At 37.4% G+C, this 19,093-nt stretch overlaps 2 protein-coding genes across 4 annotated transcripts; both read left to right on the forward strand.

Annotated features, from left to right (window-relative positions):
- The first annotated feature begins 1,098 nt into the window (after window positions 1–1,098).
- Window positions 1,099–6,185, forward strand: LOC123227432 (zinc finger protein GIS2-like). Of its 2 annotated transcripts, none has more exons than XM_044652227.1 (4): window positions 1,099–1,319; window positions 3,303–3,569; window positions 4,715–4,807; window positions 5,414–6,185. In XM_044652227.1, exons 2-4 carry the CDS (start codon window positions 3,445–3,447, stop codon window positions 5,958–5,960), a joined length of 765 nt encoding a protein of 254 aa, XP_044508162.1. In that variant the 5' UTR covers window positions 1,099–1,319; window positions 3,303–3,444; the 3' UTR covers window positions 5,961–6,185. The 2 variants fall into 2 exon arrangements, with proteins under 2 accessions (XP_044508162.1, XP_044508161.1); XM_044652226.1 differs by having other exon boundaries at window positions 3,358–3,569.
- A 792-nt stretch (window positions 6,186–6,977) lies between these two features.
- LOC123227429 (zinc finger CCCH domain-containing protein 19-like) lies at window positions 6,978–18,372 on the forward strand. 2 transcript variants are annotated; one of them, XM_044652223.1, is made up of 11 exons: window positions 6,978–7,954; window positions 7,985–8,745; window positions 8,865–8,944; window positions 11,084–11,271; window positions 12,177–13,101; window positions 13,189–13,316; window positions 14,004–14,063; window positions 14,141–14,191; window positions 14,915–14,985; window positions 15,805–15,959; window positions 16,046–18,372. In XM_044652223.1, the coding sequence occupies exons 1-11, from the start codon at window positions 7,130–7,132 to the stop codon at window positions 18,220–18,222; spliced, it is 5,421 nt and encodes a 1,806-aa protein (XP_044508158.1). In that variant the 5' UTR covers window positions 6,978–7,129; the 3' UTR covers window positions 18,223–18,372. The 2 variants fall into 2 exon arrangements, with proteins under 2 accessions (XP_044508158.1, XP_044508157.1); XM_044652222.1 differs by having other exon boundaries at window positions 6,978–8,745.
- The last annotated feature ends 721 nt before the right edge of the window (window positions 18,373–19,093 follow it).

The following is a 19,093-nucleotide window of genomic DNA, read 5'->3' on the forward strand; positions in this document are numbered from 1 at the left end:
ACTTAATCTTATAATGTTTAACGGAAATTTAATCTCAAACACATTACAGAGCCACGTAGGAATAATATGATTGTAAAAAGTTCTCAATTTTGAAAAACAAGGTTTCAGGAATCATTAGGGGGATTTTGTCCTATATATAACCATTTCAATTATAAGGTGCAACACATAGAGGTCCGATTGCTTGATCAATTGGTGGGATGGGAGGAGAATGACTTCGGATTCGTAAGCAATTTGGGTTTGGGGTTCATACATAAGATTTCAAATTTATACCCTCTATTCTATGTTACTTTGTGCCTCTTTTTTATCAGTGGACACAAAACATTCATTGTTGGGCAGACAGAGGAAAGAACTTGGAGTATGTAATGTTTAAAGTTGATAGTACAATACAATAGAAAGGTGATAGTGACAAGAGTATGGTATAGCGATTCTTAAAGGCAAAAGCACCGTAAGTTTTGATAAAGAAGATATTCTTATCTTCTTGTCGAAGGCACATAATGTCCAATAAAGATTGAGGCAGTGATTGTTCCAATGTTTCTCTTTTTTTTTTTTGTTTTGGGGTCTCTCGTCTCTTCTACAAGATGAAAGAATGTTATATACGCAAATGAATTGATGTGTGTTTATATTATTAAATAATTTAATTAATTATTTAATTGTTGATTCAAAATTACCTTGTTTATATTTTTGGATAAATTCAAACTAATTTGACTTATACTTGATTGTCAACTTAACTTGATTGAATTTGACTTAAGTGAACTTATGCTTGAGACTAAGAGATTTTGTTTAAACCAATCTCAAAAAATGGTTGAGTTTCATATTGAATAGTTGAGATTAGAATTTAACTAAAAAATAATTCAATTTTATATTTGATTTAAATTAATTTGAACCCAAATTATTTATGAAAATGGGCACATCCTTAGTTCGAACTCAACTACTTTGATATATGGTTAAAAAATTCAGATCGAATCTAACCATTACCAGGATTTTAAGAAAGTATTTTGAAAGGAATTTAACAACTAACATATGGGCTCATCAAATTTTTGAATCAATTTGAGCCAGCCCAGACTTTCCCCGACCATTTCTTTAGACTATAAAGGGGCTGCATCCCGGGCCGCTTCCACGTCACTGTTTTGAGCTTATAACCAGAGCTAACTTGACCGTACTTCACATGCACGATTCGATTCGCGATTGGGGCAACTCTCCCTCGTCTTCTTCCCCAAAATTAAAATCGAAACAGTCATTTTTATTCCTGTACAACCAAAGTTTCTTCTCTTCAGGCGTACTGTCTCGTAGGCTCTGACTCACTGAGTTATTCTCATCAGGTTCGTTCATTTCAATGGAAGTTAATTAATCCTAGTTTCATTCTTAGGCTATTTTTATTAGGGTTAGGGCTCGTCGTGTATCATATTCATACTTTGGATCTGATCGTGATATAACTTATATGTATTTACGTTTTCTGATTGGCTGAATTTTGGATAAGGATGCTCTTGCATTTTAATTTTGCTTCGAGTTGGATTATCAGGGTTTTTTATTTCAGTTATACTTTATGTACAAATGTTTTAATGCTAACAGATACGAACAAATCAAAGTGTCATCATGTGATGAATTTTGAGTTAAAGATAAAATGAAAACAGTTAGATCAACCAATCACATGATTAAAGTTACTTCATAAATGGTTGAGTACTTTCGGATATAAATAATTTAACGTATCATCATATGATTGAGTGATTTAGAATTAGAGATAAATTAACCAATTAGATCATCCAGTCACATGATTATAGTAGTAACCAATGTTTGTATGTGTAATATTACACTTTTTATGTGCTGTCATTTTGATTTGAAAATTGGGAATGAGTGATGTTAAATATTTTATTTTGTGCAAATAGATTTGAGAAGAGTTCCAATTTAGTGAAATTAAAGATTAGTGGAGGTGGCTGGTGATGAGTCCTTCCAATATGTTCAAAGGTGCTAAATATAGTGTTAAAAAATTTGATGGCTTTTTTGACAATTGAGATTGACATTACCGATAGTAGATGGATGTTATGATAATCATCCTCTGTATAATTTTTTTGATTGCTTTTCTCTATTGTGGATTGTTTAAAACTCTTATGTAAATTCTTTCTGAAATTAAACCTATAATCCTAGGTTTTTTTTAAATAAATTCTGCATCGACTGCCACCTCAAAGTTGAAGGAAGTGTGGGCTATTTCTATTTTTCTACATTACCATAAGTTTCATTTATAAATGAGAAAGGTGGGTTGTTGGAGCTCAGCATCCCAAAGTTATCCAGGTCATGAAAAATTCCTGTAATAATCATTCTTGTCCCAACTCCCAATACTGGTTCAAGTTCCATTTTGGCATTCTTAACACCTCATGTATGAGAATTAGGATAATTTTACTGACTTATATACATCTATTTACCCTTTTGTCACTCATTATTTCTGTTGGGTTGTGGTGATGCTGTTGGATTGACATTTTGGCATCGATTGCCCTGTTTTTAAAAGTGCTGTGTTTTTTCTTCATTGCAATGACAGGATAAAATGATCCAGGAGCATTATCTCCTTGTTCTATATTTTGGGTGTTGTTTGGGGAAGTATGAATGTAGTAAATGATGAGAGGCTTTAGTGGTAGTAGATAAGGAAAATGAGATTTCAGAGGTTTGAAGAGGCATAGTATTACTTCCCTAAGATTCAAGAGATGAGGAAACCGACTTTGACATGTCACCTTATTATATGTCCTTGAGTACATCTCATACCATCTTAACATTTTTTGACAATAGTAGCAACATCAAAGATTTCCTTGGACTTTCCATTGGCATTCAATAGCCCAGGGCTAATTTCTTTTTTTCTTCTTTCATTTCTGAAATATTTGAAAATTTGGACATATATCATGGAGGCTCTAAGTTCTCATTGCATATTTCATTTATGGAAATCTATATGAGAGGTTAGAACAACATTTCTGATAGTAGATGGCTACTTATGGTAAGATGTAATCAATTTACTTTGTGTTTTTGGCTAGTTCCTCTCATTTGTCTTAACATTCTTGACCTGCCATTAGTGAATTGACGTCTATCCAGTTCATATGGCTGGTGGAGAAGTTGGAATTCCACATATGTTTTATTATTAATGTTAATGTCATATTGAGAAGATGATTTTGTAGAAGAGATGTTTGAATATCCCATGAAGGTTGTTTCTGGAGGTAGTGTTGAATGCAGTGATAAATAATTGGATGTAATTGGTGCTTGATGAAAATGTTGTGTGCTTTTACTTTTGGGATTTGGTGTTTCTAATTTGGAGGGTATGGCAGGGGATTTGCTTTGTACTTATGGATGATGATAGGTGTATGGTTGTGATGTGGACAGGGAGGAGGCAGCTGCTGTTGTGGTGTTAGTGTTGGTGGAGTTTTTGAAGATCAGTGGTTGTAGGTGTTAGTAAGAATTAATTTGAACATGAGTTCAATCAGCAGAAGCCGAAGCAGGAGCAGAAGTCGGAGCCCAATGGACCGTAGGATCCGTTCAGATCGCTTTTCCTATCGTGATGCACCTTACAGGAGAGGGTCACGTCGGGGTTACAGGTTTCTGATTTTTGATCATATGCTTGTTTATTCTATCTGCTTTACCATGTTCTTGAGGGGGTAGTGGGTAAAGAAAACTGTCAATATGTGCTTCAGTGGAGGTTGTGTTTGTGGTTGACGGTTGTCCAAGTTGGATAATCTTGCTTGTGTCAGGATGGATATTTAGAGTTGCTTTCCATATTGCTGCTTCTGGCTGTTCACTTGCTAATTTCTTGTTTTGTTCATTAATTTTATGGTAAAGTGACAACTTCGTTGAGTGATCTATCCATGTTTTTACATAATGATATATATGCTGTAAATATTTCTTTTTCCTTGTCCTCTGTTGGTGTTTCATTCTATGATAATGACTAAATATTTTATTTTAAATTCCGAGTTAATCAAAGGTAAGCATTTCACTCACGTTATTCTGCATTCAAGAGAGAATATTGGCTTTTATATTTTACATATGATTGCTGGCAGTTTACTTTTTAATTTCTTGTACTAGATTCTTTGTAGCAATTTCTTATTTAGGGTGCTCATTTATGTGGCTTCTTGATTGTACTGGATAGATACCTTTTTTTTTCTCGGGATTGGATAAAAAATGAATAGAGATGGATGGGGCTTGCGGGTGAAACTGCTGTGCTAGTTATGGCAATTTGCTGGCTATGGATCAAAGAAACGGGAAAGAAAGGGCCATATATCTATCCATTTCTTGATACCTGACCCAACTAGGTGAAAGAGTTAAAATAAATGTTTTAGTCAATCTGAGAGCCAGTGAGTAGATATGATGTTCCAAAGGTGAAGCTAACACTTCCCTGGCCACTAGGGAGTCATCAAAGTATGAGCCCATAAACTTGCTAGCTCAAATTGGATTGTCAAATACCTTATCCTTTTTTTAATACTTGAGTGGGCTTTGGAATCATTGGTTCTCTGCTTTCAATGGGACGAAATGGGTTCTGTCTAGGTATCATGTTCTATCTTTCTCCCTTCCCCTAATCCCCTGCACCACCCCCCCAAAAAAAAAAAAAATGATTGTGATCTCACTATTAATCATATTTTCCTATCATCTTCTTGAAAGGGGACCTTGACTTTAAAAGATTGGGTTGTATATTATTAGACATCCATGCATTCTTTTGCTATTAATTATACTTTACTTTTGTTGCCAGCCAAAACAATCTATGCAAGAATTGCAAACGACCAGGTCATTACGCTAGAGAGTGTCCCAATGTGGCGATTTGTCACAATTGTGGACTTCCAGGGTAAGGAATTTCTTTTGTCCTTGTAAACAAAAGTATATGGTTCATTCTTTGTCACTTAAAATGTGAATTCATTCATGAACAATGTTACACGTCTTTTGTCTAACACTAATTTTTATTATGTTGTTCATATAAACGGTATTTCTTAGACTTTCATGCAGTGCTTTTTTGTAAGCAATTTTTTTTAGGCCTTAATCAAAGAAACTTCTTGACATGTGTTGTTCTTTATTAACCTTTCTATTAGCTGCTACCACTGGCAAAATCACCATAACCATGAAATAATTAGACTTTAATGCAATGGTGACCTGTTACAACTACCTTGTTTCTGCTTCTACCTCCACCATCTTGGAGTATTGTCATTTGGTCTCTTCTTCTTCGCCTGTATTCTCTTGCTGTCATTATATCTTTCCATCATTACCTGGATCACTTGACCATCTATTTCATCATTTTACTTATCAAACTATATTGCAACTCCTTTGCCCTTCCCGAAGAAAGGCAATATCACCATTTCTACTTAGTCGTTGATGATCTTCTGCAATCTATTCTCTCTTAATGTTAATGACTGAACTGATGTATTTGTTGTTATCATGTCTGAAAACATGTGAGCAGCCACATTGCTTCAGAATGCACCACAAAGGCATTATGTTGGAATTGTCGAGAACCGGGCCATATGGCTAGCAATTGTCCAAATGAGGGCATCTGCCACACCTGTGGCAAGGGTGGACATCGTGCTAGAGATTGCACAGCTCCTCCACTGCCACCTGGCGACTTGAGGTTGTGTAACAACTGCTATAAGCAGGGTCATTTTGCAGCTGATTGTACAAATGACAAGGCATGCAATAATTGTAGGAAGACTGGTCACCTGGCACGTGATTGTCCCAATGATCCTATCTGCAACTTGTGCAATGTGTCTGGGCATGTAGCTAGGCAGTGCCCAAAAAGCAATGTCCTAGGAGAGCGGGGTGTGGCAACTGGTGGTGGAGTTCGTGGCAGTGGTTACCGAGATATTGTATGTAGGAACTGCCAGCAGCTGGGACATATGAGCAGGGATTGCATGGGGCCTTTGATGATTTGTCATAATTGTGGCGGACGAGGACATTTGGCATACGAATGCCCTTCGGGAAGATTCATGGACCGGTATTCACGTAGGTACTAATGTCTGGTGACATAAGGCATTTTTAGCAATTTGTACTATTTATGCCTTTTGTTATTGGATACTGCTTATTTAGATGAGATTTGTTGAAGTTTGAGACAGCGTAGAGAGTTGAGCAGAGTTCGTTTGCAATTTTATGTTGTAGGACTGGATAATTTGTTTTCAATTGAGACTTAATGATTCAGCATTATTACTGGGTTATGAATAAAACCTTACCATTGACTAGAACTTGAATGTTAATTTTATCCCCCAAGTTGGTTTTCAGTGAAGTTTGATGATAATGGAGTTGAATGACAATCATTTGAGGAGTTGAATCGAGTTGTGTTGTGTTAGGCTTGAGTTCAGTTGGATTGGGTATGCATCAAGATCTAGGACAAGGTTGTTGAGCTCATTACTTGGAGATAGGACGGGCTAATTTGAGTTCTGCCAAAAGACTTACAGATAAACCTTGTAATGTCTAAACAAAATTAGTGGTCTTATTTTGACAAAGCAAAAGATTGATTTATGAACATCAATTGCCTCAATCTCCGAAGGAAGCAAAGACAGTGCTTGTAGTGTAATAACGTGCGATTATTTTGCCCTAAGACTCTGTAGAATTTGTATGAATTGAACATTGTTCTATAATTTATTTACAATTTTTCAATGAACAATTAAACTGACACTGATCCGGACTGTTCCTTAACCGAGCCGAGGCCAATCTAAATATGAGAACATTGGTTCCCATTGAAAGAAGACCAAAAAAAAAAAAAAAAAAAAGTTTTGTTAATGGAAAAATAAAATATCAGCACTTTATTACGTCACATTTATCTGACAGCTAACATTAGGACCATGTACTATGATTGAAATCACACGGTTGTGACGGTTCTAGAATCAGTAGCGTCAGAAACATCCATGGACACGTGACCACCGAATAATCTTCCACCAATTTCAGCGGCCCCACAAATATTCAGGGCGAAAAACGTCATTTGAATCACAAAATACAAGACATTATGGTAAACTGCCTCATTAACCACAAAAATTATTAACATTTTCTCTTGCGAACAATCTCTACCCCTCTCTCTCCTTCTGCCTCACTATCTTACAATTTCGACAATAAAAGTTCACAAATTACACAAAACCCTTAGGGTTTCAAATCTCTAGGGTTTCATTTGGATCATCAATCAATCTCTTCCATGGACCCTGAAGATGAAGATGCTTCAAAGTTATTGAACCTTCCTACTCGATTCGAAGATGACTCAGTTGCGGACCCGCATGAGGAGGTCCAACGAGAGACCGAGCCTCAATGCCACTCGGATTCGGTGGCCGAGTTGAGCAAGGCGCGTGAGACAGCACCTGAACGAGTATCTATGGGTAAAGGAAAAGAGGAAGCCGATGATTCTGGTGAAGCGAACGAGGGTGAGATGAGCGGAGGACATTTGGATGTTTTGGAACCGGTGGTTGGTGGTGGGGGTAACCATGAGGATTTGATTTGCGAGCACGGGAAGAAGGACGAAGAGACGGAAGTCAAAGGTGATGATGCGGTTGAGGAGAGGGAAGGGAGGGCGGATGTGGCTGAGGAGACGGGAATAAAAGCCGAAGTGGCTGAGGAGACGAGACATGATGCATACGTGGCCGAGGAGACGAGACATGATGCAGACGTTGCCGAGGAGACGAGACATGATGCAGACGTGGCAGAGGAGACCAGAAATGATGCAAACGTGGCAGAGGAGAGGAGAGATGATGCAGACGTGGCAGAGGTGACGGGTACAAAGGTGGACCTGGTAGAGGAGACGGAAATAAAGGTGGACGGGATAGAAGAGACAGAAGTAAAGGCGGATGTTGTCGGGGAGACTGAAATGAAAGCGGAAGTGGCTGAGGAGATGGTAACAAAGGCGGATACTACTGAATTAACGGAAATAAAGGTCAACATGGATAAGGAAACGGAGATAAAGACGGACATGACTGAGGAAAAGGAGATAAAGGCTGACATTGCTGGGGATACGGAGACAAATGCTGACATTGCTGGGGATACGGAGACAAATGCTGACATGGCCGAGGAAAGGGAGATGGATCCGGACGTGGCTGGGGAAAAGGAGATAAAGACATACATTGCTGAGGAAACGGAGATAAAGGAGGAAGTGGCAGACCCGATGGAAGATAGAGTGACAATGGTGATGGAGGATAGGACAGCAATGCTGACAGAGATGGAGATTGTTGAGGATGAGCTAACAAGTGGGACAGAAGAAGTGACACGAATGGCAGAGGATATTGCTATTCAGGATGGGAAAAAGGATGCAGATTTGGTGCAGGAGACTGACGAACAAGGGGGAGTGTTGGCAAAGTTGGAGGTTGAGGCTGACTTAAAACCTGAGGAGATGGACACGGCTGGCATAGCTAAGGAAACAGCTGCTGTTGAAGAAACCTCTGCGGCAAAAGCTGCTGGTGATGTGGCAGATAAGATGGGGATGCTAGAGGAGGATATTGTGATGGCTAATGTGGCTGGAGGAGCAGAAGTGGCAGAGGATACTGAAATGAGGGAGGTGGCAAAGATGGAGGAGGTGGATACAGAAATGGGTGACATGGCGGAAGAGGCTGGTGCTGATATAACCAATGAAATGGAGAGAGCTGATGTGACAGAGGAAACAGAGACTGGTGAAGAAGGGGAGGAAGTTGGTAAAACTGTTGGAGGTAAGAGGAAGCGAGGGAAGAACCCAAAACTCCCTGGGAGACCTCCCTCAAAGAAGAAATCAGAGGAGGATGTCTGTTTTATCTGTTTTGATGGTGGTGAACTTGTCCTCTGTGATCGCAGGTGATATTTGGTTTTTTCTTGTTATTCCAATATTATGTTTCTTTCCATGTTTTGCTATTGTTCTTACTATCTGATGGTAATTGATGACTGAGAGATTTTTTTTGATGATGCGATTCTAGGGGATGTCCAAAGGCATACCACCCTTCATGTGTTAATCGTGATGAGGCCTTCTTTCGAGCTAAAGGTCGATGGAATTGTGGTGAGTCTGCATCACAGTTTCATTTCATTATGTTTTTTTCACCATCTAATTGGCTTTATGCTGTCATTCTGTTAGTTTTTGATTTGTAGCATTGTGGATGTTTCAGTGATCACTAAGTTCTTTGCGATGCAGAGTTTATCTTTTACCCCAATGTAGAGTGAATTTTCAGGGAATTGAAAATTTTAATGCTAATCATACTCTTCGGTTGGTTAAAGCAACAATTGCATGAAAAAACAGTGCTACAAATGTTGATATTGGTTTACCTTATAGAGTTCAATACATTCATGACGCTTCCTTGTCCTCTTGATTCATTTTCATTCAATTTCTTTATAAGTATTGAAGTCGTTACTTCCTCTTTTCTTTGTAAAAGGTGTGATCTACCGACAGCAAACCTTGCAGTAGTGACTTGTGTGAAGGGACAGGAAGTAAAATCTTCAGTTTTGCCCAGCACAATGTTCAAGTTTTGCAAGCTCATCAAGTTGGTTTATTGTGCGTCATATGAAGTGTAGCTTTTCTTTGGTGACTAGGGGTTTCAAAAGCAATTGTGGATACTGGAAATTTTTAAATTTCAACTAAAATTGGCCAAGTCATCATTACTAGCCTGGAATGTACTTTGTTTTAGATGATTTAATGTTGGGGTCCTTGAGACCAAGAAAGTATACAAGTTCGGAAGAATATTGTTAACCAACAAGTAACCAGTTGGTACCAATACATGTTAGACAATATGCTGAATTAGTGGCAAGATTGGGGTTATGCATTTATTTGGAGCAAAATTGTGAATTTATTTTGTCTTTTTGGATTTATTGGCAGTCTGATTGGATTTTCAGTAGTTTCACAATATTGTTGTTCCCTAGATATATGCTGCTACCTTTCTGGTAGAGAGTACTTGATATGTGTCCTAAGTGCCATCTACTTGATGCAATGAAATAGTTCTGCTTCTGTTGTTCAATGTTGTATACCTTGTCTCTTGTAGAGAAGGGTATGAGTGCCTACGAAGGCAGTTAGTAGAGATGATCAACTGATCTAAAGTGCATGGCAGACACTGAGGATAATTTCTTGGCTTAAAGTTGACACTTCTTTTCCTTTTTTTTTTTTTAATTCTCTCCCCTTATATCTTATTTTTCCCCTTTTTCAAAACATAAAGCTTCTAAGTAACTTGTTTTAGACAAATGCAACAAGGGATAAACATGAAATTTCTGGAAATTATTTGTGAGACTAGGTGATGGGAGATGTTGTTATTTGTGTACTTAAATAAAAGGAAAGTCAGGAAAAAGGAAAAGCCAGTCTAATGTAGTTGGTGCTGTAAACCATACCAAATGGAATCTGTAATTTAGGGGATGGGATCATTGAATCAACATTTACCACTTTCTTCCCTTCAACTGCTTGCAACATGTACTTTTGACTTGTAACCTAGCATCTTTATCTTAACACTAAGAAGTTATCTGTTAATACTGGATGTAGCCATTAACGCAAGCTACACTTGGTTTTGTAAGAGTTTGTTGTTAAATTCCTCAGACTACTTTGTTTGGAACTGTTATATGTTTTTGGTTGAAAATTATCCACTTCTGAATGAGTGTAGCATGAAACAAACATATAACAAAGGGATGCCATGGCTTGAATGTGTACTGGATAACCTAAGTAATAATAGCTTGAGGCTAATAGTTCCTAGATATGAATCTGTTTAAGAACATCCTGTACCAATGAGGAAACTGATAGTTCTTATTCAGATAATAATCAGTGCTGATGGTCATATCATTAATGCTGTTTTTATGCCTAGTGTGATCAACCTGTTTTCTTTGTTGCTTGAGATTATTATTGGATTATTTCAATCATATTTATGGTCACTTAGTAAAGGTTAAATGCATTTTTCTTCTTTTTGTTGTCATGCTTAACTCACTTTTTATGGTTTACCATATATATTGCATGTAGTTGCAAAACATGGTATTGCAGGCAGATCTTTTCTTTGATGTACATTCTGTCAGTTATTATAAGGGTATTATTCGTTACTGTGTATTAAGAGTTTGCCACATGCTTTATGGTTCCTATATTTAATTTTTAAAGTTACACTTTAAATTATGGTTATTATGTTTGACTGTGTAACTCAGCCTAATTGAGGTGCTTTTAATTTTATGTATTTAGGTTGGCATCTGTGCAGTATTTGTGAGAAGAATGCTTACTATATGTGCTACACGTGTACATTTTCCTTGTGCAAGGGTTGTATTAAAGATGCTGTCATCTTATGTGTGAGAGGTAACAAGGGCTTCTGTGAGACATGCATGAGAACTGTGATGTTGATAGAAACCAATCAGCAGGGAAACAAGGAAATGGTGAGTGGCAATTTTTTTTCAGAAGAAAAATCTGTTTCTTTGAGATGTCATTCACATTGTCAAGGATGTGAGGAATAATTATGCAGTTTTGGAATCAGATTATTTTGTTGAAATGTACTTGTTATGCTAAATTTGTGTCTGAAAATAATTCATATCATTGAATTCTTATAGTTTTAACACCTAGGCCATAGTAAACATTACGTGTCAAGTTTTATCATTTTGTTTGGATTTAACTTGTGTCATTAGACTTCTTTTCATAATTCTGGGTGAGGGTAAACAACTAAAATTTAGATTTAGGTTTGGTTTGTGGCAGCATTTTTTTATTCACCAAGTACTGATCTCCAACTTTTCTGGTGGAGCATCAAAACATGCTAGGGCATGAAGGGCACTTTTAAAACTTTTGTACTAGCATATAAGCTGACTGTAATATGTTGTAAAGTTGCAACTCGTAACACTAAATTTTGATTTCCACTTTCCTCTCAAAAAATTGATTTATTGTCAAGGTTGCATTTTTATACCTATGATATGCTGGAATACTTAATAACTGTGTTCTCTGCGACCTTGATTATCTTTGGGGTTTTTTGTTTGGGTTTGACTTTTTTCCCTGCTTCTGTTTTTCTCTGTAACATCTATTTTGCATTCATTTACATTGTATTGTCATATCTACATGCCAGAATAGCAGAATTAATGAAATGATTGATTAAGAACCACCAAATTGGTTTAAATAGCTCATTTAGGATTTGGAAATTGAGAAATAATGGGTTGTATCTTATGTTAATATTCGTTTGGTTTTCAAGGTTCTTATTTTGATATTGGTTAGGATTAGGATGATGATGTATTCACAAGAAACTTGTAGGATCTGATTCAACTTTTTACATATTCTCTCTCTCACACCCTTTTTGTAGAATCAAGTAGATTTTGATGACAAAAGTAGCTGGGAATATCTCTTCAAGGATTACTGGCTTGATTTAAAAGGGCGGCTTTCTTTGAGCTCGGAAGAAGTGACACAGGCTAAAAATCCATGGAAGGGACCTGATACACATGCTGGTAAACGGGACTCACCTGATGAACTTTATGTGGCCACTAATGATGGGGGACATGGTTCAGACAGTTCTTCAGAGAATGCAGAAGTTACTGCCCCTAAAAAAAGAAAGATGAGGAGACGGTCAAAATCCCGAGTCAAAGAGGGTGGTTCATTGGGAACAAGGACAGCAAATGGTGCTGAGGGGCCATCTACAGATGAAAATGTGGAGTGGGCATCAAAAGAGCTTCTTGATTTGGTTATGCACATGAGAAATGGTGATAAATCTGTTTTATCTCAGTTCGATGTGCAGACTCTCCTACTGGATTATATAAAAAGGTATAAGCTTCGTGATCCTCATGGTAGAACTCATGTTATTTGTGATTCACGGCTTCAAAATTTGTTTGGGAAACCACGTGTGGGGCACTTTGAAATGTTGAAGCTACTTGAATCCCACTTTCTTGTGAGAGAGGATTCTCAAGTGGACGATCTCCAAGGAAGTGTCGTTGATACTGAAGCTAATCAGATGGAGACTGATGGGAACTCTGATGTCCTAGTAAAAGGGAGTAAAGATAAGAAACGCAAAACACGTAAGAAGGGTGATGAGAGAGGACTCCAATCCAATGTAGATGATTATGCAGCTATTGATATGCATAACATCAATCTAATTTATTTGCGGCGCAATTTGGTGGAGGAACTTTTAGAAGATACTGAAACATTTCATGACAAAGTTGTTGGTTCTTTTGTGAGAATAAGAATATCCGGTAGTGCTCTAAAGCAAGACTTGTATAGGCTAGTCCAAGTTGTAGGTAAATATCTATTTGTGTGTCTGTCACTCTTATTAGTTTTGAAACAAGTGTAGAACCCCTAAACTTAAACAATTTTTTGTTATGTAGGTACAAGCAAAGTTGCTGAACCATACAGAGTCGGCAAAAGGATGACAGATATCCTGCTTGAAATATTGAATTTGAGCAAGACAGAAGTTGTGTCAATGGATATAATCTCAAACCAAGAGTTCACTGAGGTGATTGATAGATCTTCTTATAATCTTGTTTCGGTTCCTTTGCGTGGCTTCATCGCCAGAGAGGAAGTGAGAGTGTTGTAATCTTATTTTGCTTGGGTTTGGAAAAATAAAATGATTGCATTGTAGTTATCAGTAGGAGAGTAATCATGCTTATATGATTCAGGGAAGTGCAACATGCCTGTCAAATATTGGTATAAATATAGGGAAACATAGTTGTAATTTTTTCAAATTTATAGTGAGTATGCATTATTTGTAACCTGAATGATTAAGTTGAGTGGCTAAGGCATTGGTTTCAACCAAGAGGTAAGGGATTCAGCTCCTGAGGGCCATCTACCTAGGATTTTTATTTCAGTAGTCTCTTGACTACTAAGGTTGTAAGTGGTGACAGTAGTCCCTGGTTATATAAAGGTTTGAGAGTTTTCTAGGGTTAAAAAAAAAAAAAAAGATCTGGTTATCTGCAAACAACTAGTGTTGTAACCCTCTTGTCTGCTTCTGGGGAATTGTGAGGGGAGTCGACTTATTATTATAAGTATAAACAAAATGGGAATTTGCTGTGTTTAATGCTGTTTGTGTCTCATAATATGTTGCTTCAATATCTTTGTTGATTACTTGTGTGATGATGCTCTTCTCTCATAATATGTTGCTTCAGTATCTAATTGCTTGTTTATTTATTTTTTTGCCTTTTAGGATGAATGCAAGAGGCTGCGCCAGAGCATAAAATGTGGACTTATCAATTGTCTAACTGTGGTATGCTTAAGACCAAATTAGCCTTTTATTATTTAGTTGTTTTCTTTCTACTGAAAACATTAACTGATTCCTTGTAGGGTGACATTCAGGAGAAGGCCATGGCTCTCCAGTCAGTCAGAGTAAAAGATGTATGCTTATTTTGTCTTAAAGTATTGTCTTTCATTTTACAGATAGTGCATGGGAATTTTTTCTGTATTCTTGGAGTTCGGTAGATGACCTTGATAAGTAAAATATATCAAACCAAAGGAAGTGCAGGATATAGCAGCATAGTGTAAATTTTGATTTAACATATGGAAACAAGAATATATATATATATATATTCTGTTGAGGAATTTTCTTCTTTATGCTTTCTCCATAAATGTAACATCTTTTCCTCCCTTATAGTCCCCGATGTTGAGGAAAATCTATCATTAGTAAAAATGATACTAAATAATAAGGTTGTGATCTTTAAAAGATGCTTTGTTGTTTCAAAGGTTTGGCAGAATCTTCCCATTGATAGTAAGTAAAAGCCCAAGAAACGTTCACCTCAAAATAAGAAGAAATAATGTAGCTTATAACCACTCGGTACTGGTTTCATAAAGAAGTAAATTGCATCAGAAGAGACTGATATAGCCAATGCTAAGAAACAGTTATTTCATGATGGAAGGACTGAAGTGATATGTAATGCTTTTCACTTTTAGATGTATAAAATAAGGTTCTGATGTTCTAACAATGATACCATTTCATTCTTTTAACGTTGATGGCTTTTTCTAACATTCTTTTCCCCTCTACTTTTATTAATGTTCACATTTCGCAATGCCATGTTTTAATATTCTTTCATATGATGCATCATAATTTTTGTTTGAATGTAGTCAATGGAAGCAGAGATATTGCGCCTGAGTCATCTACGTGATCGAGCCAGTGATTTAGGGCGTAGGAAAGAATATCCTTACAACTTTTTGAGAACTTTATTATCATCTTGCATGCAGTTGGATGATTGCCATTTAATATTTTAGTTCTATGGTAAATTCTTAACATCTGCAGCAGGGAGACTTGAGTGCAGACTTCCTTCCTTTTTTAATTCTTATTTTCTCTTTATCTTGTCTTACTTTCTTTTTCTTTATTACTTTACACCATATGATTGGATGGAAGTTTTTAATGATTTTTCATGATAAAATAATAATTTACAGTATGTTTTATATCTTCCATATTTTTTTCCTAAAAGTATTTTCTTTTGGACCAAATAATATACTTATCAAAGTCTATCTAATCTTAGATTTGAGCTGACAGCTCTAGCTGTTATTTTCTTTTTGGAAAAAAATTGACCAAAAATATCCTTTTACAATTTATCTGAAAGCATGCACAAGATCTGTTTTCATACTATACATCTAGCATAATCTTTCCAATTGTAACTGTTTCTTTCCTCCTGGCTGTATTGTATCTTAGATTGTGTGGACAACCTGCTCTAACCTTGAGTGAAAAGAAAAGAAAAAACCAAAATAGGTGTATTTTCATCTGTCAATTTGGTAGAAGTTATAGGGAGGAACATTTATGCACCAATCTTCTTCCCTCCATGTCTAAATCCACCATTCTATCAGTGATTTATTGTGCCATCTCATCATTTTAGTTCTCATTTTAAACTTTGTAGATGAACTGTTAACTCCATTTCCAGCTGAATTCAATAATTATGTATCTGAAATTAGTTACTTGTAATGGCAAGTCTATGCTTTGTCACAACAGTTACTCCTTGACTTCTGTTCACGCTTAGAGAATGTGTTGAGAAGTTGCAGCTCTTAAAGACACCAGAGGAGAGGCAGCGTAGACTGGAGGACATTCCAGAAATTCATTCGGACCCTAAAATGGATCCAAGTTATGAGTCGGATGAGGATGTTGGTGAAACAGATGACAAGAGACAAGGTCTGCCTTTTTTTTCCATGGATTTTGAACATATTCATGTCTTTTTATGCTATTTTCAATGGTAACATTGCAGCTGGTGCATGCAGAAAACTATGTGAGATCAAGAGGAAGTGGCTTTAGCAGGAGGGGAAGAGAACCCATTTCCCCTGGGAGAGGAGCTTCTGCTTCAAATGATTCTTTTAGTGGGACGAGGAATTATTCAGGTGGAAAAGAATTGAATAGAAACTTATCCAATAAAGGTTTCTCGAACAAAGGGGATGATTTTGTTGGAGCTGGTGAGATAGTGAATGAAAATCTATGGAACCAAGCAAGAGCTAAAGAAACTCTGCAGTTAAACAGTTGGGAGAAGCCAAGGATTGCTTCAAATTTAGAAACTAAAAATCCCCATCCTATTGTGTTATCTGAGCCAAATTCTAGAGTTGTTTCAGAAATTTCACCAGTACCTGGCTCTACAGGTGTAGCACAGTCTTCTCCTAAAATTAATGAATCAGAGAAAATGTGGCACTACAAGGATCCATCTGGAAAAGTTCAAGGACCATTTTCTATGGTGCAGCTGCGAAAATGGAACAACACTGGTTATTTTCCTACTAATTTGAGAATATGGAGATCTACTGAGAAGCAAGAGGACTCTATACTTCTGACTGATGCATTGAGTGGCAACTTCAGTAAAGATCCTCCACTGGCAGACATCAGTTTGTCTCAAACAGTTTCATACTCTGGGAAAGCTCATGGAGCAACTTTGCAGCAAGGAATGGAGATTCAAGTTGGTGGAAATTCAAACTTCGATCAGAATCGTACAGCTTGGAATTCACATGATTCCTTGAGTTCTGGGGCTCAATCTGTACTCAGTTCTTCTGCTGGTGGGGCTGCTCCATCCTCACTTGAGGTTCCTAACAGTCATAGAGATGGCTGGGCTTCTGAAACAAATCTCCCGTCTCCAACTCCAAGTACCACAGTTCAGTCCAAGGGAAAAGCTTTCGAAAGAGAATGGTCACCCACTCCAACTAAACCATCTGCTCCCCTGATGATGACCAACCAATTTCCGGGAGGCAATGGAGGGCAGCAATCTTCTGCTGTGCTTGTTCCTGAGAGTGGGCAATTGATGCATTCTTCCACTCCAACATCTTCTACATCAAAATTGAGTGGTAATATGGATAGTTTAAATATGTCTCATGGAGTGAGTTCTGCATCTAAGCCAGAAGTAGGTGAATCACCCAGGGTGCTAGTCAATTCCCATCAGCTACCAGTGACTAATTCGGTTGTTGCCTCAATGAATGCTGGTGTTGATTTGAAAAATATTGGTGCTGCTCTCCAGAGCTTGGTTCAACCTGTGACTGCTCAGATTCCCCCTACTGAAACTCACGGATTCGGGTCTGGTTTGGTTGCACAGCCAGAGATGATGGCTCCATCTCCAAAACCTGGGAGTGGATCTCAAGCATGGGGAAATACTTCATCTCAGAAGCTGGAGCCAAATAATCCAGTTCATATGCCTGCCCAATCTCCTGCTTTTGCTCAACCACATGCTTCATCCTTCAGTATGGGAAATCCATCTGGGAGTTTTCCTGCTCCTGGCCAATCTGGTATGCCACCATCCAATTCGTGGAGACCTCTAGTTCCTGGTCAATCAAACATACAGCCACCTCCTGCACAACCCAACATACCTTGGGGTATGGGTGTCTCAGGCCATCAAAGTGCTGTCCCGAGACAGGGGCCAGAGAATCAAAATACTGGTTGGGGGCAAATGCCCGTAAACCCAAGCATGGGTTGGGGAGGACAATTACCTGCAAGCACAAATATGAGCTGGGGAGCCCAGGGACAAGCACAGGCTCCTCCAAATGCAAATTCAGGTTGGTCTGCGCCTGTAAATGGACAAGTTCCTGGAAATTCAGTTCCTACCTGGGTGCCACCCGGGCAAGGACCACCACCCATAAATGCAAACCCAGTCTGGGTTCCTCCTGGACAAGGGCCAGCCCCTGGAAATGCAAATCCCGGTTGGGGAGCCCCTACTGGGAATTCAGTCATTTGGGGAGGTGAACAGAAGAACGGTGGAGACAGGTTCTCAGGCCAAAGAGATAGGAATCCTCAGGGTGGTGACTCTGGTTACAGTGGAGGTAGACAGTGGAATAATAGACAGTCATCATTTGGCAATCGAGTGGGGGGAGATTCATCAAGACCCCCATTTAATAAAGGGCAGAGGGTATGCAAATTCCATGAGAGTGGACATTGCAAGAAAGGATCTCAATGTGATTATCTACACACTTGAAGTATGGGAATTGAATTTGAGCACTGTGTAGAACAGAACAGTTCAATCTGTACAGTAATTTCGGTTAAAGAAAGTTGGACATTAAATCTTTTTGAGCTTTATACTGTATAACCTTCTATAGATTAGCAGTTACTTTTTCACCCATTTTCAGTTTATGGTGGTCACCTGCATTTTATTTATTTTGTTTGTCTCAATGGATTCTTTTACTTCATTCAGATGGTATAAAATGCTTGGATGGGTAACTGTTTGAATTCATGAATAGTTATCAATGTTTGATTGTAATCCTAAATTTTAAACCCTAAAAATTCATTCTATGAGTTGCTTCGATTGGATTCATGCTACTCAGTTGCACGAACATAATGGTAAAGGGTTGCAGTGGACTGTTTTTGAATGCAAGATTTATTCAGAATTATTTTCTGAAAATCTTCAAAGTTTGGCTTGAATTATACCGAGCATGCCCCTGCCAATAGGATAGACTCAATTTGAGCTGTTAAATTGAAGAAAATTGAGCTTGAATTTAGTTTGGCTAAAAACTAACTCATTGATAATTATTATTCTTTTTCAATAATTTTTGTTCTTTTTTTATGATACTTTTTGTTTGAGTTTGATTTTAAGTTGATTTTTGTTTAATTTTGACTCAATTTAAATTTTCCCTTATATGTCATTTTAATTTTAATTTAAGGGTAGATTCAAGGTAAATTGATTCATATTCGAATCTATGTTTAGCCTATATAAGCAAAATTTGAATTAAAGTTTAAACTTGATATTTATCATATTTAATTGAAATTTAACTAGATTTTTATCTTATTAATAATACTATTTGTCTAATTGATAATTTTTTTTTATGACATTATGAATCAGTTTGAACAAA

This window comes from Mangifera indica, chromosome 10 (genome assembly GCF_011075055.1).
Source record: "Mangifera indica cultivar Alphonso chromosome 10, CATAS_Mindica_2.1, whole genome shotgun sequence".
NCBI lineage: Eukaryota > Viridiplantae > Streptophyta > Magnoliopsida > Sapindales > Anacardiaceae > Mangifera > Mangifera indica.